Genomic DNA, 18,884 nt, shown 5'->3' with positions numbered 1-18,884 from the left:
CCTTATTTTGATTTTATTTGATGGATTTCTCATTAAATATTTAATAGTTTAATATAAAACTTAGTACGTCAATTGCAAAAAAAAAAAATCATGGTTAAAATCCAATCTGAGCCTTTATTTAAAGCCCATATAAATTGAAAAAAAAAAAACTCATGTTGCATAGCGGGCGCTATGCGCTATAGCGGACCGCTATTACCGCTATAGCGCCCGTAGCTCAAATAGCGCGTTATTATGCCATACCTTAGCGTTTAGGGTCCAAAAACGCTATAGCACGCTATTTAGAACACTGAGAAAAATAGACGGAGTTGACATGAATTTGAAAAAAAAAATCCGACCTGAAAAATGTTGATCCGGGTTATTTGTCGTAGTCTTTCTAATAAATCAAATTATATAATATTCCATCTATTTTCAAAAAAATATATTAAATATTTATAATATTTCAATATAAAAAATAAATAACTTATAAATTTTTCTGTTAAAAAAAAAGACAAAACTGCAAAAATTATTTGCGAAAAGGGGGTTTTGAAAAAAAAATCGCAATTTTTTTGCAGTTTGGAATTCCAAAACCACAAAAAAAATTTGTTGTTTGAGTAGATTTCGAAATAACTCGAAAAGCTGAATAGTTTTTTTAATTCTTTAGTTTTTATATTAATAAAAATTTCGGTTGCTCTGCTCCAACCCCCCCACCCATTCCACCTCGTTTTGTTATATTCGAGTGAATGACTATGTCAACGGATCTGACCTCTGTACGCCTTGTCTGTGTCAACTCTTCGAGTTCGATTGAGGGTGCTATGATTTCGTTCAAAAACCTCTTGTAGAATCTACTATAGCTATGCATGAATAAGGTACGTATTTTTATAGTTGTTGCCGATGACGATAATGCAAAGCAATGTCTCTTTCCTCTTCTCTTTCTTTTTTTTTTTCCTCATTGAGTCCTCTGAGTGGTAATTGTCCTAGTCCAGTTGATTAAGTTTCTGGTCTGATTTGATTTAGTGCCTTCTCGGCTGAGTGGTGACTGTCCTGATCCGGTTGATTCAGTTTTCAGTATGATTTGATTCAGTGCTTTCTCGACTGCGCATTCCTCTGGATGGCGTCAATTTTGGAAAGTAGGAAGATGTTTCGTCCATAAGAAAGGCCCGCCAAAATTTTTATTAATATCCAAAAAAATAAAGAATTTCAAAAACTATCCAGGTTTTCGAGTTATTTCGAAATCTACCCAAACCGCAAAAAAAATTTGCGATTTTTTTTTAAACTCCCTTTTCACAATTTTTTTTGCAGTTTTGTCTTTTTTTAACAGATAAATTTAAAATTTATTTATTTTTTATATTAAAATATTAGAAATATTTAATATATTTCTTTGAAAATAAATGAAATATTATATAATTTGATTTATTAGAAAGACTGCAACAAATAACCCGGATCAACATTTTTCAGGCCGAATTTTTCACGATTCTCAGAAAAAATTAATATATTTCTTTGTGTTATTGGAAAAGAAAATAAAAATACTTGGATTCTAAGTTATTGATCTCGGTTCATAAGTCACTTCTAGGCAAATACATAAAATATTGTGATCCTTCTAGTATATTTAATTTTTAAAAAGTTGTATCTACTTCTGAAAAATAACAAAAACTTTAAGTTATTATATGATTGTTATTCAAAAAGAATTCTCAAAATAGATGCAACTTTTTAGAAATTAAATGTACTAGAAGGATCACAATATTTTCTGTATTACCTAGAGGTGACTTTTGAATAGCCATCAATAACTCAGAATCCAAGCATTTTTTTTCCAATAACACACAAAGAAATATATTAATTTTTCTTACGGCCGTGAAAAATCCGACCTAGAAAATGTTGATCCGGGTTATTTGTCATAGTATTTCTAATAAATCAAATTATATAATATTCCATCTATTTTCAAAGAAATATATTAAATATTTCTAATATTTCAATATAAAAAAAAGGAAAAATTGTGAAAATGCCACTCCAAAACCTTCAAAATGTCAAAATGTCATTCCAAACTTCAAAACTGTAAAAATGCCACTCCAAACTTCATTAATTTGTAATTTTGTCACTCCAAATAATTAATGACTAAAATGCCCAAATCATTTTGGTGCTTATTTGGAATTTAGGGAGGTTCACTTTGAGATTCGTGCCAAATTAAAACGGACGACTCAGAGCTCATTTGATGCGGTCAGGTATTACACTGGATCTGTACTCAGGGTGGGGAGAGTAGAGGGGTGTGGCGCCATTACCAAAGGAGCTGATTGACTAAAAAAAATGGTAGAAATTTAGAGAAGGGATTTTGCACGTCAGGCGGGTGATGGGTAAAGAAGTAAAGATATTTACAGAGTAGAGTTGTTTTGATTTTATTGTTTATACGTTACATAAAGTCAAATAGTGTGTTGTCACCGATGATACCAATGAGATTGTTAAAATAGGTTTCAAAATCATGAGGAACTCCAGATCCATAATTTGGGACTGCTCAAATTGACGAGCATGACACCCTTAGGGTGTTTTAAAATTGAGAGTTGAGTTAGTGAGATTAGTATTTCATTTATTTGGAATAGTCGCTAATTAAAATTTTAATTGAAATAGCAGAACATCAGAGATTAATAGTTACAAGACCCCAAAAAATAAAAACCAACAGAAAACATAAAAATTTTGATTTTGATTGTCACCCACAATTTGAGACTCAATCACAAGCATCACATACTTTGGGCATTCCCCATTATTACAAACAAGCAAGACGCTAGATGGATTGCATGAGGCAGGAGAAGAAGAGGAAGAGGGAGAGGAGAAGAAGAAGGGAGGGCATATTAGTCATTAATTATTTGGAGTGGCAAAATTACAAATTAATGAAGTTTGGAGTGACATTTTTACAATTTTGAAGTTTGGAATGACATTTTGATATTTTGAAGGTTTTGGAGTGGCATTTTCACAATTTTTCCAAAAAATAAATAACTTATAAAATTTTCTGTTAAAAAAAGACAAAATTGCAAAAATTATTTGCGAAAAGGGAGTTTTGAAAAAAAAATGCAATTTTTTTTTTTGCGGAAAGTGAGTTTGAAAAAAAAACGCAATTTTTTTGCGGTTTGGAATTCCAAAACCGCAAAAAAAAATTTTGTTGTTCGGGTAGATTTCGAAATAACTCAAAAAGCTGGATAGTTTTTTAAATTATTTATTTTTTATATTAATAAAAATTTCGGAAAGGCCCAACTATTAGCTGTTATCCATGCAACTCGAAAAGGTTATTGTTGTGTCTATATTTCTAGAGAAGAAAATCGAAAGGTCCAACTATTAGATAATTAGATGCGAATAGACCAATTTGTATTTTTTGACTTCACATATCTATTATTTTCTGACATAGCAAATTAGACGATTTTATAAGTAGCTCAATGTATAAGTTTTCATGTGTTCTTAATTTAAACAAAGAAAAAATGTGTAACAAATATCTTTGAATCAATACAATCGCGACTTTCAACTCAAAAATAAAATACGGTTAATTGGATTGTGTTGGTTGGATAATCAAATTAGATTTTGATTTACGCATCTAATTCTATCCTCCTACAGCTAACATAAAAGTTAAACTTATTAAAATTTTAATAAAAATATGGTAGCATTAATTAAGGGCTCCGTACTCGTAGAGTATATATTTGGAGAGTCCCGTTGAAGCTTTGACTGTTTGCCATGAATGCCAGATTTTAAGGAATCTAACCAGGGGACAGCAAAATCCAGACCAGTAAGTTTAACTGTTTGCCCAAGGGCTTTGAAATAAAAATAAATAAATAAATCCAGAGTCCAGACTCCAGACCAGTAACACAAGGTAATGCCTTGAATTTTAGCTGATTCCATAGTTTCAGACGGAAATAAATCTGCTGTGAATCTGTGATTCGTAGGAATTGCAGGGAACCTGCTTCCAGGTCTAACCTTTTATTTGTTTTGAAATTTGTGCATATAAACAACTTATATTGCGATTTGTGTGTTTCAAAAAATGAAAGGTTAGATTTGGAATAGCAGGGTCCTGTAATTGCTCCGGATCACAGCAGATTTATTTCCGTTTCAAACATATATAGTTAGCAGGCCAGTAAGACATATTATCAACATTGTTTTGATTTTATGTAGGATATGAATAGCAGAGTCAAAACAAAAATATATAATTTGTATACTTCATAAAATAAAAATAACGCTGTCAATATATTTATCCCAATAAGCTCTAGTAATTCTATTTTGTCAAAATAATTAACACCCAACAAATTAACATAGATACTATTGTACCTTATCTGATCCCCAGTTCCAACAATTCAGTTTCCATCTAAAATTGGAGAAACACATATATAACTTGACTAATCTCTAACATGAGTAATGAAATAATATAAAATTTGTGGTATGTAGACCCAAAATGGATGTTGTGTTTCAACTTCTTTTAAAAAAAAATATGTTGAGTAGTTTTAATTGTGTTTTCTTTAAATTTGCATGCTAAATTCATGTGATTTTGTAAGATTATGTATGTCAATATTAATTTTTTTTTTACAAATTTGACAATTAATTCTCACCAACAAACCTTAAATAAAATAATATAGGTCTGATTTGATTGTTGTAAAACTTCACAACAAAACACCGACATATTTATATTTGAATGGGAGCTAAATAACTAAAATAGTAAAATTTAAAATCAGTAAATGAGAATAGAAAAAAAAATAATGATTTACAAATTAGTGTGAAAATAGTGCTATTTGAATTTTTTTTTTTCTAAAAGTCAACTGGCAGAGACTGTCAAGAATGTTTCATTGCAATATAAACAGGGTTCAAATACATCCTCTTACACACATATCTTCAAAGAAGACCGAAAAAAGCATAAAAAATACAACAGAATCGTGAAACTACATAAACAACTAACTAATTTCCATTTGTACCAGTGGCCCTTGTCCCAGTTACAGTATTGGTACGGGTACTGGTGCCAACCTTATTTGTTATTCGGATTAGTAAATATATTTTTTGGATTGTACATTTAGAATATTAAATAGCTGTAAGCCTCTAACCGAGAAAATAATGTTAACAATGTGCTAATTAAAAGGAAATATAAATAAGTGCAGTTTCAAACAAATTGTCACGGCGTGGAGATGACAAAAGTGACATTAACTTTGTCATTTTGAAACTGTTTGTGAAAAATCTGAGAATGAAATATTTTTTCTCTCTTCGTACTTTCGAACAATAGGTATTTCAACATTTTAAAATAGAGAATAACAATTGTTCAAGCTATTCCGAATAACAAGAATATCACTTGAATGCACATTGCTATTCCGTATAGCATATGTTTTTCGACACATCCAACTAATTAACACTTTGTTCTCTTTGATGGCATGCTTATAATTTTTTTTTTAAAAGTTAGATGCGCGATTGCCCATGCAACAATTGTATTAATAAGAAGAAAGTTTTCTTACAACCTTCAAAGGGCACAATTTATAATTGTAGAGGATCGGACCTCTAATAAGCTTTAAGCACATAGAGAGAGAGAGAGATCTAGCATATATTATGCTTTAGGTATTTATTCTCCTAGAAAGCAAGCACTAATTAAGATCGGTCGATCTTTACTTATTAAGGTACTTAGCTATAATTTAAATATATGTTTTAGAAAGGGTCAAGTCCATCAAATCCAGACATCTGGAGAATTTACAATTAAATTAGAACAAATTGCATTTATGAAATATGGGAAAACCTATATTTTATATAGGGTCTATTAACTTTTTTGAAATTTTGGCATAAGACTTTGAATAATTTTTTAGTTCACGTATATATTTTTTAATACATGATTCTATTAGAAAACATTTAAGCAAATTAGAAATGTACTAAGCAGTGTTGTAAGAACGGCTGACTATATCAATTAGTCGTAATAGTGTGTGTGTGTGCGTCCTTAATAAGTATTAAACTAATGCTAATTCAATTAATCAAGCACTAAATTTTATAAGTCAGCCATCAAATTCAAGAAAAAAAATATATACAATAAATAAATAGTTTTGTCTTTTAATTTCTTTTAGTTTTGCAAGAATTATTACTATTAATCTCTGCATAGAAAGAAATTAAAAGATACTTATTAATCCAGCTACAATCTCAATTATCTAGTCCTGTCCCTGCTTATAATTAATTAAAGAGACAACTTGATCAGTAAACAAGTTTAATAAAGAAGAAATAATGCGTGGAAGAAACACTGGTCCCTCCGTTGGTAGGTGATTAGTATAGAAGATGTATTGTATTTTATTAGTATAGAAATGAAAAAGTTTTTGAGAGTAGAATATGTATTGATTAATTAATTACTCGTTCAGACTCTATTTGAGTATTTTATCTTACAAATTAATTTATAGAATATCACATTCAAAAGATTGCACAATAATAGTTATGATATTTGTTAGAATTTTGAGAGATAGAGGCTGAAATTAGAGAGAAATAGAAAAAATATTTTTTGAAGAAAATTATATTCCACTGATTTGAATTATATGAAGTAGGGTGACTTATAACAATACATATTTTTAAAGAAAAAACTAACAAAAATATTATTAAAAAAAACCTAATATAATAAATACAGAACATTTTGTTCTTTAATTGGGTTTGAAAAATTCTAAGTGTCTTTAATTTAGCCTTACAAATTGAAAATTTTAAAATGTCAGGTACAAACCTGTTGTAAATAAATGGTGCGATGAGCGACCAGACTTTGTAGAAATTATTGTTTGGTTGAATCCCGGAAACATTTTTTTTTTAAATAATGCATGTACCTATTCAAAATACTTCTGTAGGGAGCTTGTATGACGCGGTGCGTATCAAAGAAATATCCGATTCAAATTCGGACATAAACGGTGGCCACATTAGATCCAAAGGAATCAAGGATTTATACATTCAACTTGAAATTTAATTCCATGAACAATCTTTTAGGCCAAATTAATAATTTTCTTGGTATTTGTTTTTGACCAGCAGTATTGGAATTTGCTTTGCATGGCAATTAAGCATTCAATAATTATTCTTATATAGGGACTGGGTGATATTTGCATTGGACGGCAATGTCATATTGGGTTTTGGGTTTTTAATTAAATAGCTTTTAATATTGTTTCTTAGGGATTAAGTAATGTTTGATTATAAAAAAAGGTTCGGGTATCTTGGTTGTAAGGTAGTGAAGTTATATATGAAATTGTGTTTGTTTGTGTGAGTTCTGTGTTCTTTTTTTTTATTACCAATAAACCGAGTTCTTGAGCTTATCGGGCAAGATAGTATCGGGACCATTTTGTGTCAATTGGTAAAACTCTTCTCTACTACCATTAAACCGACTACGTGAGCTTAACGGGCAAGATCGTATCGGGACCGCTTTGCGTCAATTGGTATCAGAGCGAGGTTCGACAACCACCTTTACGCTTGCGTGAAGTTGTATCACCACCAACCGCCAAATTCGACAACCACCTTCATGCTTGCCTGAAGTTATATCACCACCAACCGCCAAATTTGACAACCACCTCTATCAACAAAACCTCACGTTATTCCCACCTATCGCCAACACCATGGCTGATCCTAACCTTCTCGCTATTCTCGATCGTATGCAACAAAACCATGCCAAAACCATGCAACTAATCATTAATCTTGTTGAACGCCTTGCTCCCACCAACAATCAAAACAACCACCAACATTTCTCCTCACCACTGAGCTACAACAACATTTCTCCTCAACACCGATACAATATCTCCACTAATATTATTTCTCCTTCTCCTCACCTCCAACAGAGAGATAACTATTCCAAAATCCTCAATCATTTGCCCTATGGTTCAAAAGAAGAAAATTTTAACGGAGTAGATGAAGAGATCAACCCCTTTCACGGTAGCAAATCATTGGTCTCATGTGATGAAGACGCTCGACACCAACACCACACCCCACAGAGCACATGTTCCCAGCAGGTCACTAACCAAAGGGCAACCACTCCAGTGGAAGAGCGCCTAGAACAGTCGGATGAGCTTGTTGAAAGGCTTGTCGCGGTTGAGGAAATTCAAGAGCCCGATGATGAAGGTGAAATCAACACCTTGACAGATGAACTCAAGACAGAAACAGAGATCGTTGAGAATTTTTCAAACTCTGAAGAAGACTTTGTTGGTGACTTCCCGGTACTTACGGGTCATTTAGCAAATTCTATGTCCATGGAGGTTAGATATATTTTTTTGTTGCAAACCAAATATTTATCTTTGACCAACAACGAAGTCTTGACGACCAACTACAATGATATGTTCTTACAACCAAATTCCAAACCATTAACGATTGAAGCTAACTCTAGTTCATTGATTTCAAGAGTGGTGCAGTGGAAACATGGCAATTTAACTTCGATCTATGTTTGTGTCCCAAATCAAACAAAACACATGTGCAGAAAACCCAATTTGAAAGAGGTCAACATAGATTTAATAGTACTTCATCTGAATTTGTATTGTGTCAAAGAGTTCTACAAAAAAAATAAGGATTCAAGAAAATGCAAGTTTGGGCTATACTTTGAAAACATAAGCTTGAGGACAAGCTTCAACCAACCCGGGGAGCTTGACGCGGTGCGTATCAAAGAAATATCCGATTCAAATTCGGACATAAACGGTGGCCACATTAGATCCAAAGGAATCAAGGATTTATACATTCAACTTGAAATTTAATTCCATGAACAATCTTTTAGGCCAAATTAATAATTTTCTTGGTATTTGTTTTTGACCAGCAGTATTGGAATTTGCTTTGCATGGCAATTAAGCATTCAATAATTATTCTTATATAGGGACTGGGTGATATTTGCATTGGACGGCAATGTCATATTGGGTTTTGGGTTTTTAATTAAATAGCTTTTAATATTGTTTCTTAGGGATTAAGTAATGTTTGATTATAAAAAAAGGTTCGGGTATCTTGGTTGTAAGGTAGTGAAGTTATATATGAAATTGTGTTTGTTTGTGTGAGTTCTGTGTTCTTTTTTTTTATTACCAATAAACCGAGTTCTTGAGCTTATCGGGCAAGATAGTATCGGGACCATTTTGTGTCAATTGGTAAAACTCTTCTCTACTACCATTAAACCGACTACGTGAGCTTAACGGGCAAGATCGTATCGGGACCGCTTTGCGTCATTGTATGAACACACCTGCTTGGCTGCCTTGATTAATATAGAAATGTAACCATCTTAATTTGTTAAATTAAAATATACACTCATACTCAATCAGAAAAAATGAATCTAAGTTAACATGTGTCTGCTTAATAATTTAAATAACATTTTCCTCAAAAAAAAAATATATAACATTTTTTTTTCAGTTTGATCTAGATTTAAATTTTATTAGAAACTCACACACGATAAAAAATTCATGAGTTGACGTATCCAGATGCATATTCATCTGCGATATAATATATAATAAGAAAGCCAACAACATATTGGGATAAAAATAATTTGGTTGAAATTAATATTTTTTTTTCCCCGCCATTTTGTGAGGAATAGAGATTGTGAATGAAATTTTGCTCCAATCCCATGACCAAGAATTAGTTTTTTTTTTTTTTTTCTGAAAATAGACCAAGAATTAGTTTCAACGGATGAATTTGAAAAATAATGACCAATTAGACCCAAAATTTCACTATTTCCCATCAATTGGAAATAAACAATCAGGCCCTCAAATTTTGACTATTTCCTCATAGGGCCATTAGGCCCTCAAAATTTTGCTTGTAGTCTAATCTGGCAAGTACTATATAGTTGGTGATTTGCCAGTTGTTGGCATCTTCTTTGAATAATTAATAAATATATGCCTCAAAGACTATCAGATGATTCCCCACTAATAACAACTCCAAATTCATGTAATTAATTATAAAGCCCCCAGAGGAACAATATATATACACCAAAGTGCATGTCTCAATGAGTTATCAGTATCTATTTCTTGGCAACAACACTAAACTAGTGGAGGAGTTGTTTGCAAAGAGAAAAGGAACCCAACATATATATTTTGTTTGAGCAATGGTAAGAGGTAAGGTGCAACTTAAACGGGTAGAGAACCCGGTTTATCGGCAAATTTCCTTTTGCAAACGCCGAGCAGGGTTGCTTAAGAAGGCCAAGGAACTAGCGGTTTTATGTGAAGCTGAAATTGGTGTCATTGTTTTCTCTGCGCATGGCAAGCTTTATGAATTAGCTACAAATGGGTTAGTAAATTAACTAATTTGTCATTTAAAAGATTTAAATTACAAAAAATGTACCACAGTAAAGGAGTAACTGATAAAGATATTTAATAGTGGATGTAGTCTCTATGCCGATTTGTAATTAAGTTACTTCTGAATTGTGAAAATTAATCTCCTCACAATAGTGAAATTGGTCATGATTAATTATGTAATTATTTTTCTAAACTTGAAGGAATATGGAAAGCTTGATTGCTAGGTACAAAAATACTACACCAGGAACTCCGAAAAAAGGGATTCAATCGCAGGTACCAAAGCCTAAGTAATATGCATTATATGTACACTGTTACTTGCCCGTGATTACCGGCACATATATATTGATCCTGGTTTATTAAATTAGCTGTTTTCTCATTAAAAACACACAATTTATTGAAACTTTTCAATTTGAATGTTTATGGAAGGTGGCAGATGAACATGCAGACATGCTTAGGCAACAAACCAGTTTACTTCTAAAGGCCATAAGGTATGTTAAAAATGCACTTAATTTATTATTCTCATTCGATTTAAAAACTTTTGTATAAGACTAGCATATGCCACTATGCCAGTATACCTATTTTAATATCTGCACTGTGGCATGTGTGTGTCTGTGTGATCACAGTGAGAAACTAATTAAGGCACTCTCAAATTCAGGATACATATTGGTATTTGAGCGTGCAATTATATATTATATGACATAAACAATGTACCAAGTTTGCAAATACATCAGCAATTGACGTTACACAAAATTACTTGGAGAAAATCACACATTCTTTTCTGGCCATCAACTAAGAAATAATGGAATGTAGGTATATGCAAGGAAGAGAAGAAACATCTGATTTAACATTTGATGAATTGGAACATTTGGAAAAGACTCTTGCAGTGTGGATTTATCACATTCGTTCAACAAAGGCAAGGATTGTACAAATACACTCTCATACCTTATTTTTAGTAATAGTTATAAATTAATTTTTGTTGTCTGATTTGAACTGATGTTGTTTTGATGTGTAGATGCAACTTTTTTTCCAAGAAATTGAAAGGCTAAGAAACAAGGTAAATTATCTCCTGTCATCTATTACAATTACTGAAGTGACAATTGCAAAATAAACGAGAGAATTAAATATCAGAGAAATCTAATCTAGAACTTGCAAGGTTTGCCATATGATGGGCGTAGTTTGTGTTGATTTTTAATTTTGTATTAATTTTTGTTATATATATATATTTGTTGAGATCTGAATATATGTCTCATTAAGTTGTTTCTTGATTTCCCCTTATGCAGGAGGGCATATTGCAAGCCACCAATCAAATCCTCAAAGAAAAGGTATTCTATTTGTCCTAGTATGGTATGAAATTGAGCAATTATTTTGTTAAAAAAAAGTGAAATAGATTAGTAATGCCTCATGTAAGTACTAGATTCTCTATTTACTCAACAAGTTAAGGATTTGTATGAAATAAATAATAATGTTTTTTTCATTATGCAAATATATGATTTTATATAATTATGCAGGTAAGGGAGCAGAATTGGGAAATTATGGAACCAAACATGATGATATCATCAACTGGTTCATATCCTCTGAACATCGCCAATGACTACTGTTTATGATATTATTCATCACAAATCATATCTATTATTTATGCCGCTATATATGTATCTTTGGCAATATATAATTGTTAGTTAAATTCATGTGCTGGTACAAAAAATACAGAATCTGCCAAGCATATATGGATGTACGTTGATTATGGAGATCAATTATCCTTAATTAAAAGTAATGTTATATATGAATTTTTCTGGAATTTAAACTAGCTTGTGTTTTTGGCTGCTTGAACAAATGAAACTTCTTTGATCCATGAAATGATAGAACTTGTTTACAGCATGGAGCTGAAACATAAAATATATAATATGTGGCAGTTGGAATTTAAATCCATTTAAATCTCTCTAACCGTAAAGTGAAACTCCAACTAACTGATAAGCTACATGTACACATTTAGCATTTTATAAGAGAGTTAAATTATATAAAATTAAAAAAATCAATTAAATTTCAAAATATATAATTAAAATTCCAAAATCATGAGAATGATTAAACACCGTCTGGCTTGGATGTAGATCCATCTCTGTGTTTACGGACTTGCTCTGGAAGAAAAAGGTTCTTTCTTGCATAACAGATAACATTACTATGGAATAATGTAAACACATTTACATGGATTGTGCAGGACCCAAAGAAAACAGATCATAATTGCAGCGGTTATTAGACATGCACACCATATGTAAGTTGATGCTTAATGCACTCCAGAAAAAAAAATGTCATATTAAAATTGCTCTATGCAATCTGGATTATACTTATGAAATTACATGTCTAATAAAAATGCTCTATGCAATCTGGATTAGACATGCACACCATATGTAAGTTGATGCTTAATACACTCCAGAAAAAAAAAATGTCTTTTTAAAATTGCTCTGTGCAATCTGGATTATACTTATGAAATTACATATATATTAGTAATGAGTCTATCAGTGTTATTTCAGTTTATATAACACTAACTCTAAAACCTATTGAATCGACTTCAAACGAAGAATCCAAACCATTCAAACTGATCTACTTCATTAGTTGTGCGTATACATGCAAAATTTATAATTTTTCGAGTTTATTTAGTATCAAGTCAAGCTGTCAAATGTGAGAGTTTTTAAGTTAATTTTAATGCGTTCATTTTTCAATATTTTTAAAATTGACATGTAAACGCATCACTCATATAGTAAATTGGTTGGAACAGTTTGAATTTCTCGTTTGAAATATCCGATAAATTTTGAAGTTGGTGTCATATGTTTATTCAATACATTGTTTGTTATAGTCTATGTTTATTGGATTTATCGTATGAAATCTAATAAACATAGACTACAGATGTATCAAAATTTATATTAGCCGGACTCATTAGTAATAGTCTATGTTTCTCATTTGATACATTTGTTACTACAAACAACGTCTATATATTTTATTTTTTTGGTAGTTTATTTTGAACTTCCAAAATACTTCTATTGATTCAAGTTTTCACCATTCCATATTAAAAAAAGCTGAAAAAAAAAAACATTTCGTTTTCAATATGTTTCGGCTACAGTTGAAAAAAAATAATTAAAAATGAGTACTTGTATGTATCAAGAACATAAGTTAAGAATATAACTCTTATATTCGATTATTTGAGGAGTCAAATATGAATAAATAACTTAGAACATCTCTATTTTTGAAATTGATTAGCAATTTGAAACAACTATCAATAAATAAAATTAATATTAATTTCGTAAGTGTTGCATTTCTGAAATTAAGTTTATTTTCATGTCCTCGCTATATTAGCAATAAATTTTTCTGCTTATAATTTGCGCTTGACCTCTTTATTCCGATGTCGTTTATTTTTTTCTTTCGTTATGACCTCTTTCTTTTCCTTTCTTATTTCTCTTGCGCTCCTGATCCCCTGCCAGCAACATCAAACAAGTAGCGACATCACTTTCACCCCCTTCAGCGATAACACTCTCTTCTCTATCTCACACCCATTCAACTGTATTGAGTTTTCAACACTTTATTTTAAGCAAGAAATGAGTTAAATTAAAATAATGATATCAAAAGATTCACATATTGAAAGAGTGAAAGCAGAGATGAAATCTTTCAAAAGATGAAAGAGATCTCTATTGCAAAATAAAAATGACACTTTGGATTATAAAATTGGAAATGAAAGGCGTTGGAGATTTTTGTGTTGAGCTACAAGCCGGAATATGAATGAGTTTACTCCTCGAGTTATGTTTCGAGATTCACAATTCATACTTTTAAAAAAATAATTATTATTATTAATATTAAATAATATTATATTTTTTATTATTATAATATTATTTTACTAACCTTATCATGATCACAATAATTTTTATTTTGTTGTCTCACTTCTAAATTAAATAATAATACTTCATGACAGTATAGAAAGTTACGCTCACCGAATAGAACTTACAAGTTATAACTTGCCCCTTGACCCCCAAAACAATTAATGCTTTAAAGCATTAATTAAATTTTAACTGCACCAAGACTTTGATTTAAAATGCTATTGGGTAACACCATGACAAAACCCGAAAATAATTAAATTTTGTCACAACGAAAAAACTCTCTCTTAACTACTTTGTTGTTAATTTTTAATAATTTTGAATAATTTTTGGTGCATTTTTGTTGTAAAAAAGTTGGTGTATGCGGAATTGCGGATGCGTACAGTACATATTTTTGATTTGCCAGATGAGTGAGACAGGCAACCGTCAGATAGGTTAACTGAACGGCTGAGATTTGTCGTTCCATGGGTACCTACAGGATCTGAACTCCATTTAATGTGACAATTTGCTATTTGGTCATCGACCCTCCGATCAAGATCTGACGATTCTCATTCCCGAAGCTCTATTAAAGGAAAGGCGAGCCTTAGTTCTTGTTTTTTCTTTTGGAAAATAACCCTGCACATGGAGTACGCAGTTGAAGTAATTTCAGAAAGTGGGACCCACTAATTGTGTGTACGGATCTGTGATCCTTAATATTCCTGGTGTATGTAAATTATTATTCTTTTCCCGCTTCCGACTTTTTCCCGTCTAAAGCCTAGGTCCTCGTGCAATTGACGAAACCCCAATTTGACGAGCCGAGCCTTTTCTTTCAAAACCGCCGAGCTGAAGCTGATCTCATTGAGTTCGAGCCGGCTGAGCCGAGCCGAGCCTTCTAAGAAAATTTCTCAATCGGTAGTCGAAGCCGGCTATTCGAGAATTTGATCCAGGTATGACTTCTTCTCCAATTTAATTTTGATTAATGGGATTTTTCGGGGGTTCTGGGGCTGTGAATTTTTTAATTAATTTTTCCTCAGTTTCAGGCCCCAATTTTGATCTAATTTGTGATCATGCAACTTCAGTCATGTTAATTGATCTGCAATTGGGGTTACGACCATTCTTGCGCCTAAAATGGATGGTCGATTTACTGCTTTCGTTTCTTTTTCTTCAAATCGACGATCTGTAGATGGACAACAGTGTTGACAAACCATTTTTGTCAATAATAGTTTGTACCAAAAATTTCAACTCAATGGAATAGCTTCTTCTCACAACAGAAATCAAGTTGTAGGTGTGACAAATGAACAAATATTGCATGTGGAATGTGAGAATAGTAAATCCTCCAAGGGGAAAGGACTGCTGGAGGTACCTCTGAATGTTTTCGGAGCAGGGATTAAGAGAAGGTGGTGGAATGGACTTGCTATCGAGGACAAATCTTGAAGAAGAGAGAGAAGAGGATTCAGATGCTATTATCGAGGACAATCTTGAGGAAGGAGAATCTCAGTTCCATTGGCGCCATTATTGTTGATACAACTAGGATTTTGCCTAGCCATTATGACATAGTGCTGAAATTGAACTTACCGCTAGCAATGTTTGCGGGACGGTTTCGATAGGGTCACATTTTTGGCATTGGCACTTGTTATTCTTTCTTTATAACGGCGCTTTAATTACCATGTCACCATTGGTTAAAGTTATAAATAATGGTCTCAGACAACTCATTTGGTGGGAAATATTTCTTGCTCAAGGTTTGTTTGAGGCCAGCAGTTTCCATCTTGTGTTTCCTTGTGGGAATGTTTAAGATGAACGGTGAGTGCAATGGTAAAGCGTCTAAAGTGCTAGTTATGTCAATCACTTTTGCAATTTCGGGCTTGCATGGCTATGAGGGTCATGTTGTTATAGGTTTATTCAGCTTCTTTTGGATTACTAATTTGAGATGGGCTTATTTGCAGAAGCGGATTAAATGTAACTACTCATGCATAAAAGTGGAGGCATTCATATTTATGTAATCTAAAAGCTGGTTAAAATCCAGTCATTTAAACCTTACCTAAAAAGCTCCAAATCTTCCTTTTCTTACTCTTCCAAACAGCAAAGGTAACTCTCTTGATTATTTTTGTTTTAGATGAACTTTGTATTATTTATAAAATTGCACTTTTCAGCTGAGAAGGATTCTTCGAGTGGATTGATTGACCCATTGTTGGCAAATCAACCAATTTTTTTCTGGTGTAAATCCATTGATGTTTTTCATGAACGAGAAAAGCACCTTGAAACCGCCTTCATTCTTACTCGGTTCCCATCAAGAAATGATGCCCGTCTCCAGTTTTCCCCAAAACTCGCAACCGACAACCATGGTGAGTGTTTCTGGAGATGACAATGATAAAGATGGCTCTGCTACTAAAAGTATCAAACTGTGTCCAGAAATTGTCTCCAGAAAACCCTGCTCTGATACCTCATCTCAACCACACAATAGCAAATGTTCAAAGCCAAACTATTCTGACTATGCCTTGGCCTGCTGTGCAAATGTGCTCGTCACAGCCGATAGCAAATGTTGGAGGGAATGTGGGGCCCATGTGGTGCTGGACTTTGACGAGCAGGATGGTGCAAGACTATGCGTGCAGTTTTTCAGAGAGACGAAGTTCTTCTATCGTGCAAACCAGGTCATGCAGCCAGGGTCTACAAATCGGTACAACAATGCGGTGATGTGGCAGGGTGGAAGGGACTGGTTTTTAGAATTTACCGAACAAAACCAGTGGTTTATTTTCAAGGAGATGTATGTAGAATGCTACAATCGAAACATGAGAGCTGCCTCTGTTGAAAAGATCGAAACATGAGAGCTGCCTCTGTTGAAAAGATTCCAATACCTGGTGTACTGATAGTTGAGGGTGATAACATGGTTGGTTTTAGGCGGCCATTTGTGCGTGGGTTGAATTACATCAAACAGGTTGGGTCAGATATAGATGTAGCTCTCGATCCATCTAGGGTTATTTATGAAATGGATAGTGAAGATGAGGAGTGGGTTTCGGGTTTCAATGGAGAGAGAGAGTTGACAGAGGAATTATTCGAGAAGATTATGGATAAGTGTGAGAAACTTGCGTACACGAATAACTGCACAGAGTTCAGTAAAGAACAGATTGAAGAGCTAATGGGGGATGTGGGCCCCATGGAGGTAGTGAAGGAAGTTGCAGGCCACTGGATTACCAAGAGAATGAAGAAAAGAATGCCCTTAATTCGTCATTTGCAGGTAGGGATTGTTCCTTCCTACTTTATCTTATTTTTTTTGGACTATTTGTTGAAATCGCTCTACTGCAATTTTCATGTCACTCGTTTCATTTTCTTGGCTTGCAAGATAAGGTTTGCTGTGGGAAAGTGACTATGATTAATTTATTCAAGAGTTGCATGGACATACTTATACAATAAGTGGCATAATCTTTTACATTCCTGTTATCATCACCTGTCCATCATCACAATAATAGTTATTTATGTCAGGTTTTTCTTTAGATTTGAAATATACCGGGATCCTCTTTGCAATATAGTGGGATTATTTTCTTGCTTTGCAGCCTCCACTGTGGATGCATTACCAGAAGCTGCAAGACGAATGGAAAGCTTCAGTTAGAAAAATAAAACGTGCACGGCTCAGCATGGCACCCCCAATCGAGCCACCTATGTTTGCGTTCTGCCTCATGCCTCTTGACCTTCAGCTAGAGCGCCCCCAGAAAAAGCTGCTCCCCTCTTCCCAGAGTCGTGACGGGTCCTGCAAATCTGGTAGCTTTTTTTAATTGCTATATCATTACTATTTTATCTATATATATTTTTTGGTAATTCTTTTGTTTCTTCTTTGTTCTTTTTCATTTCTTTGTTTTATTTGGGACAATTGGTAGCTAGTGTTTCCTGTTACATAATAGTCATATAATAGATCTCTTTTGTATTGAATTTTAATTTTAGGAAGGAGGCTTAGTGCGCGTGCATCCCGAGATAGAGTTGCATCTGTTTCCAGGTTGAATCATCCGAAAAGCAAAGGGGTATCAGCATCACAGTTCTCTGACAACCATCAGGCTGTAACACCCCTCTCTCATAACCAGACTATGTTAACGGGTAAGCGGAAGCGCCCTGCAAATTTTGACATGCCCGACAGGATGAATCCAACCAGTTTGCCTTCTGATGACCTAGGGTTCCTTAAAGAAGATGTGGAGGGGTTGAAGGCGAGGGATGCACGGAATGACGCACTACATGCAGTAAATATGGCCAGGGTTAAGAGGCGAAAAGCACAACTGCTTATGCAAAAGGCTGATCTGGCAAGTTTTCACATGCCCGACAGGATGAATCCAACCAGTTTGCCTTCTGACAACCTAGGGTTCCGTAAAGAAGATCTGGAGGAGTTCAAGGTGAGGGATGCACAGAATGCCGCACTGCATGCGGCAAATATGGCCAGGCTTATGAGGTTAAAAGCAGAGCTGCTTATGCAAAAGGCTGATCTAACCATGTACCAAGCGAGATATGCTCTCATGATCGCTGATGCAATAGAATCTTCCACTCCAAAGTGTAATGGAGCTGGTTGAAAGCTTCTCTGAATGTTTTTGTTTCTTTCTTTGTAAGAGGGATATAGTTTCTCGAAAGAAAAATATGTTAATTGGTTGCAAGTGGGAGTTTACTTACTGAGTTGGTGGGGTAGGGTTGAGCTATGGTATATTTGTCATTTTACCTCAGTCTTACTGTGATGGAGAATATTGCTTTAGTTTATAGAACCTCTCTCTGCCATTTTTTATTTTGTACATAATGTTTAGTTAAAGATAATGAATTGTGGTGGATGTTGATGTGTTAATTGTTGTTTTACCTTGTTAATCTGTATGGCTTGTCTGTTATCTAGTATCAGTGAAGTATC

The 18,884-nt window shown here is 33.4% G+C and overlaps 2 protein-coding genes across 2 annotated transcripts; both read left to right on the top strand.

Moving 5' to 3' along the window:
* The first annotated feature begins 9,929 nt into the window (after positions 1-9,929).
* Positions 9,930-11,929, top strand: LOC144566700 (MADS-box transcription factor 26-like). The gene is made up of 7 exons (XM_078316725.1): positions 9,930-10,170; positions 10,379-10,451; positions 10,605-10,666; positions 10,989-11,091; positions 11,191-11,232; positions 11,459-11,500; positions 11,687-11,929. Exons 1-7 carry the CDS (start codon positions 9,989-9,991, stop codon positions 11,780-11,782), a joined length of 600 nt encoding a protein of 199 aa, XP_078172851.1. The 5' UTR covers positions 9,930-9,988; the 3' UTR covers positions 11,783-11,929.
* A 4,876-nt stretch (positions 11,930-16,805) lies between these two features.
* Positions 16,806-18,810, top strand: LOC144566810 (uncharacterized). Its single transcript, XM_078316838.1, has 3 exons — positions 16,806-17,246; positions 17,563-17,767; positions 17,948-18,810. Exons 1-3 carry the CDS (start codon positions 16,833-16,835, stop codon positions 18,559-18,561), a joined length of 1,233 nt encoding a protein of 410 aa, XP_078172964.1. The 5' UTR covers positions 16,806-16,832; the 3' UTR covers positions 18,562-18,810.
* The last annotated feature ends 74 nt before the right edge of the window (positions 18,811-18,884 follow it).

This window comes from Carex rostrata, chromosome 15 (assembly GCF_964058835.1).
Source record: "Carex rostrata chromosome 15, lpCarRost1.2, whole genome shotgun sequence".
NCBI classification, from domain to species: Eukaryota; Viridiplantae; Streptophyta; class Magnoliopsida; order Poales; family Cyperaceae; genus Carex; species Carex rostrata.
This window is presented reverse-complemented; position numbering and strand designations above follow the sequence as displayed.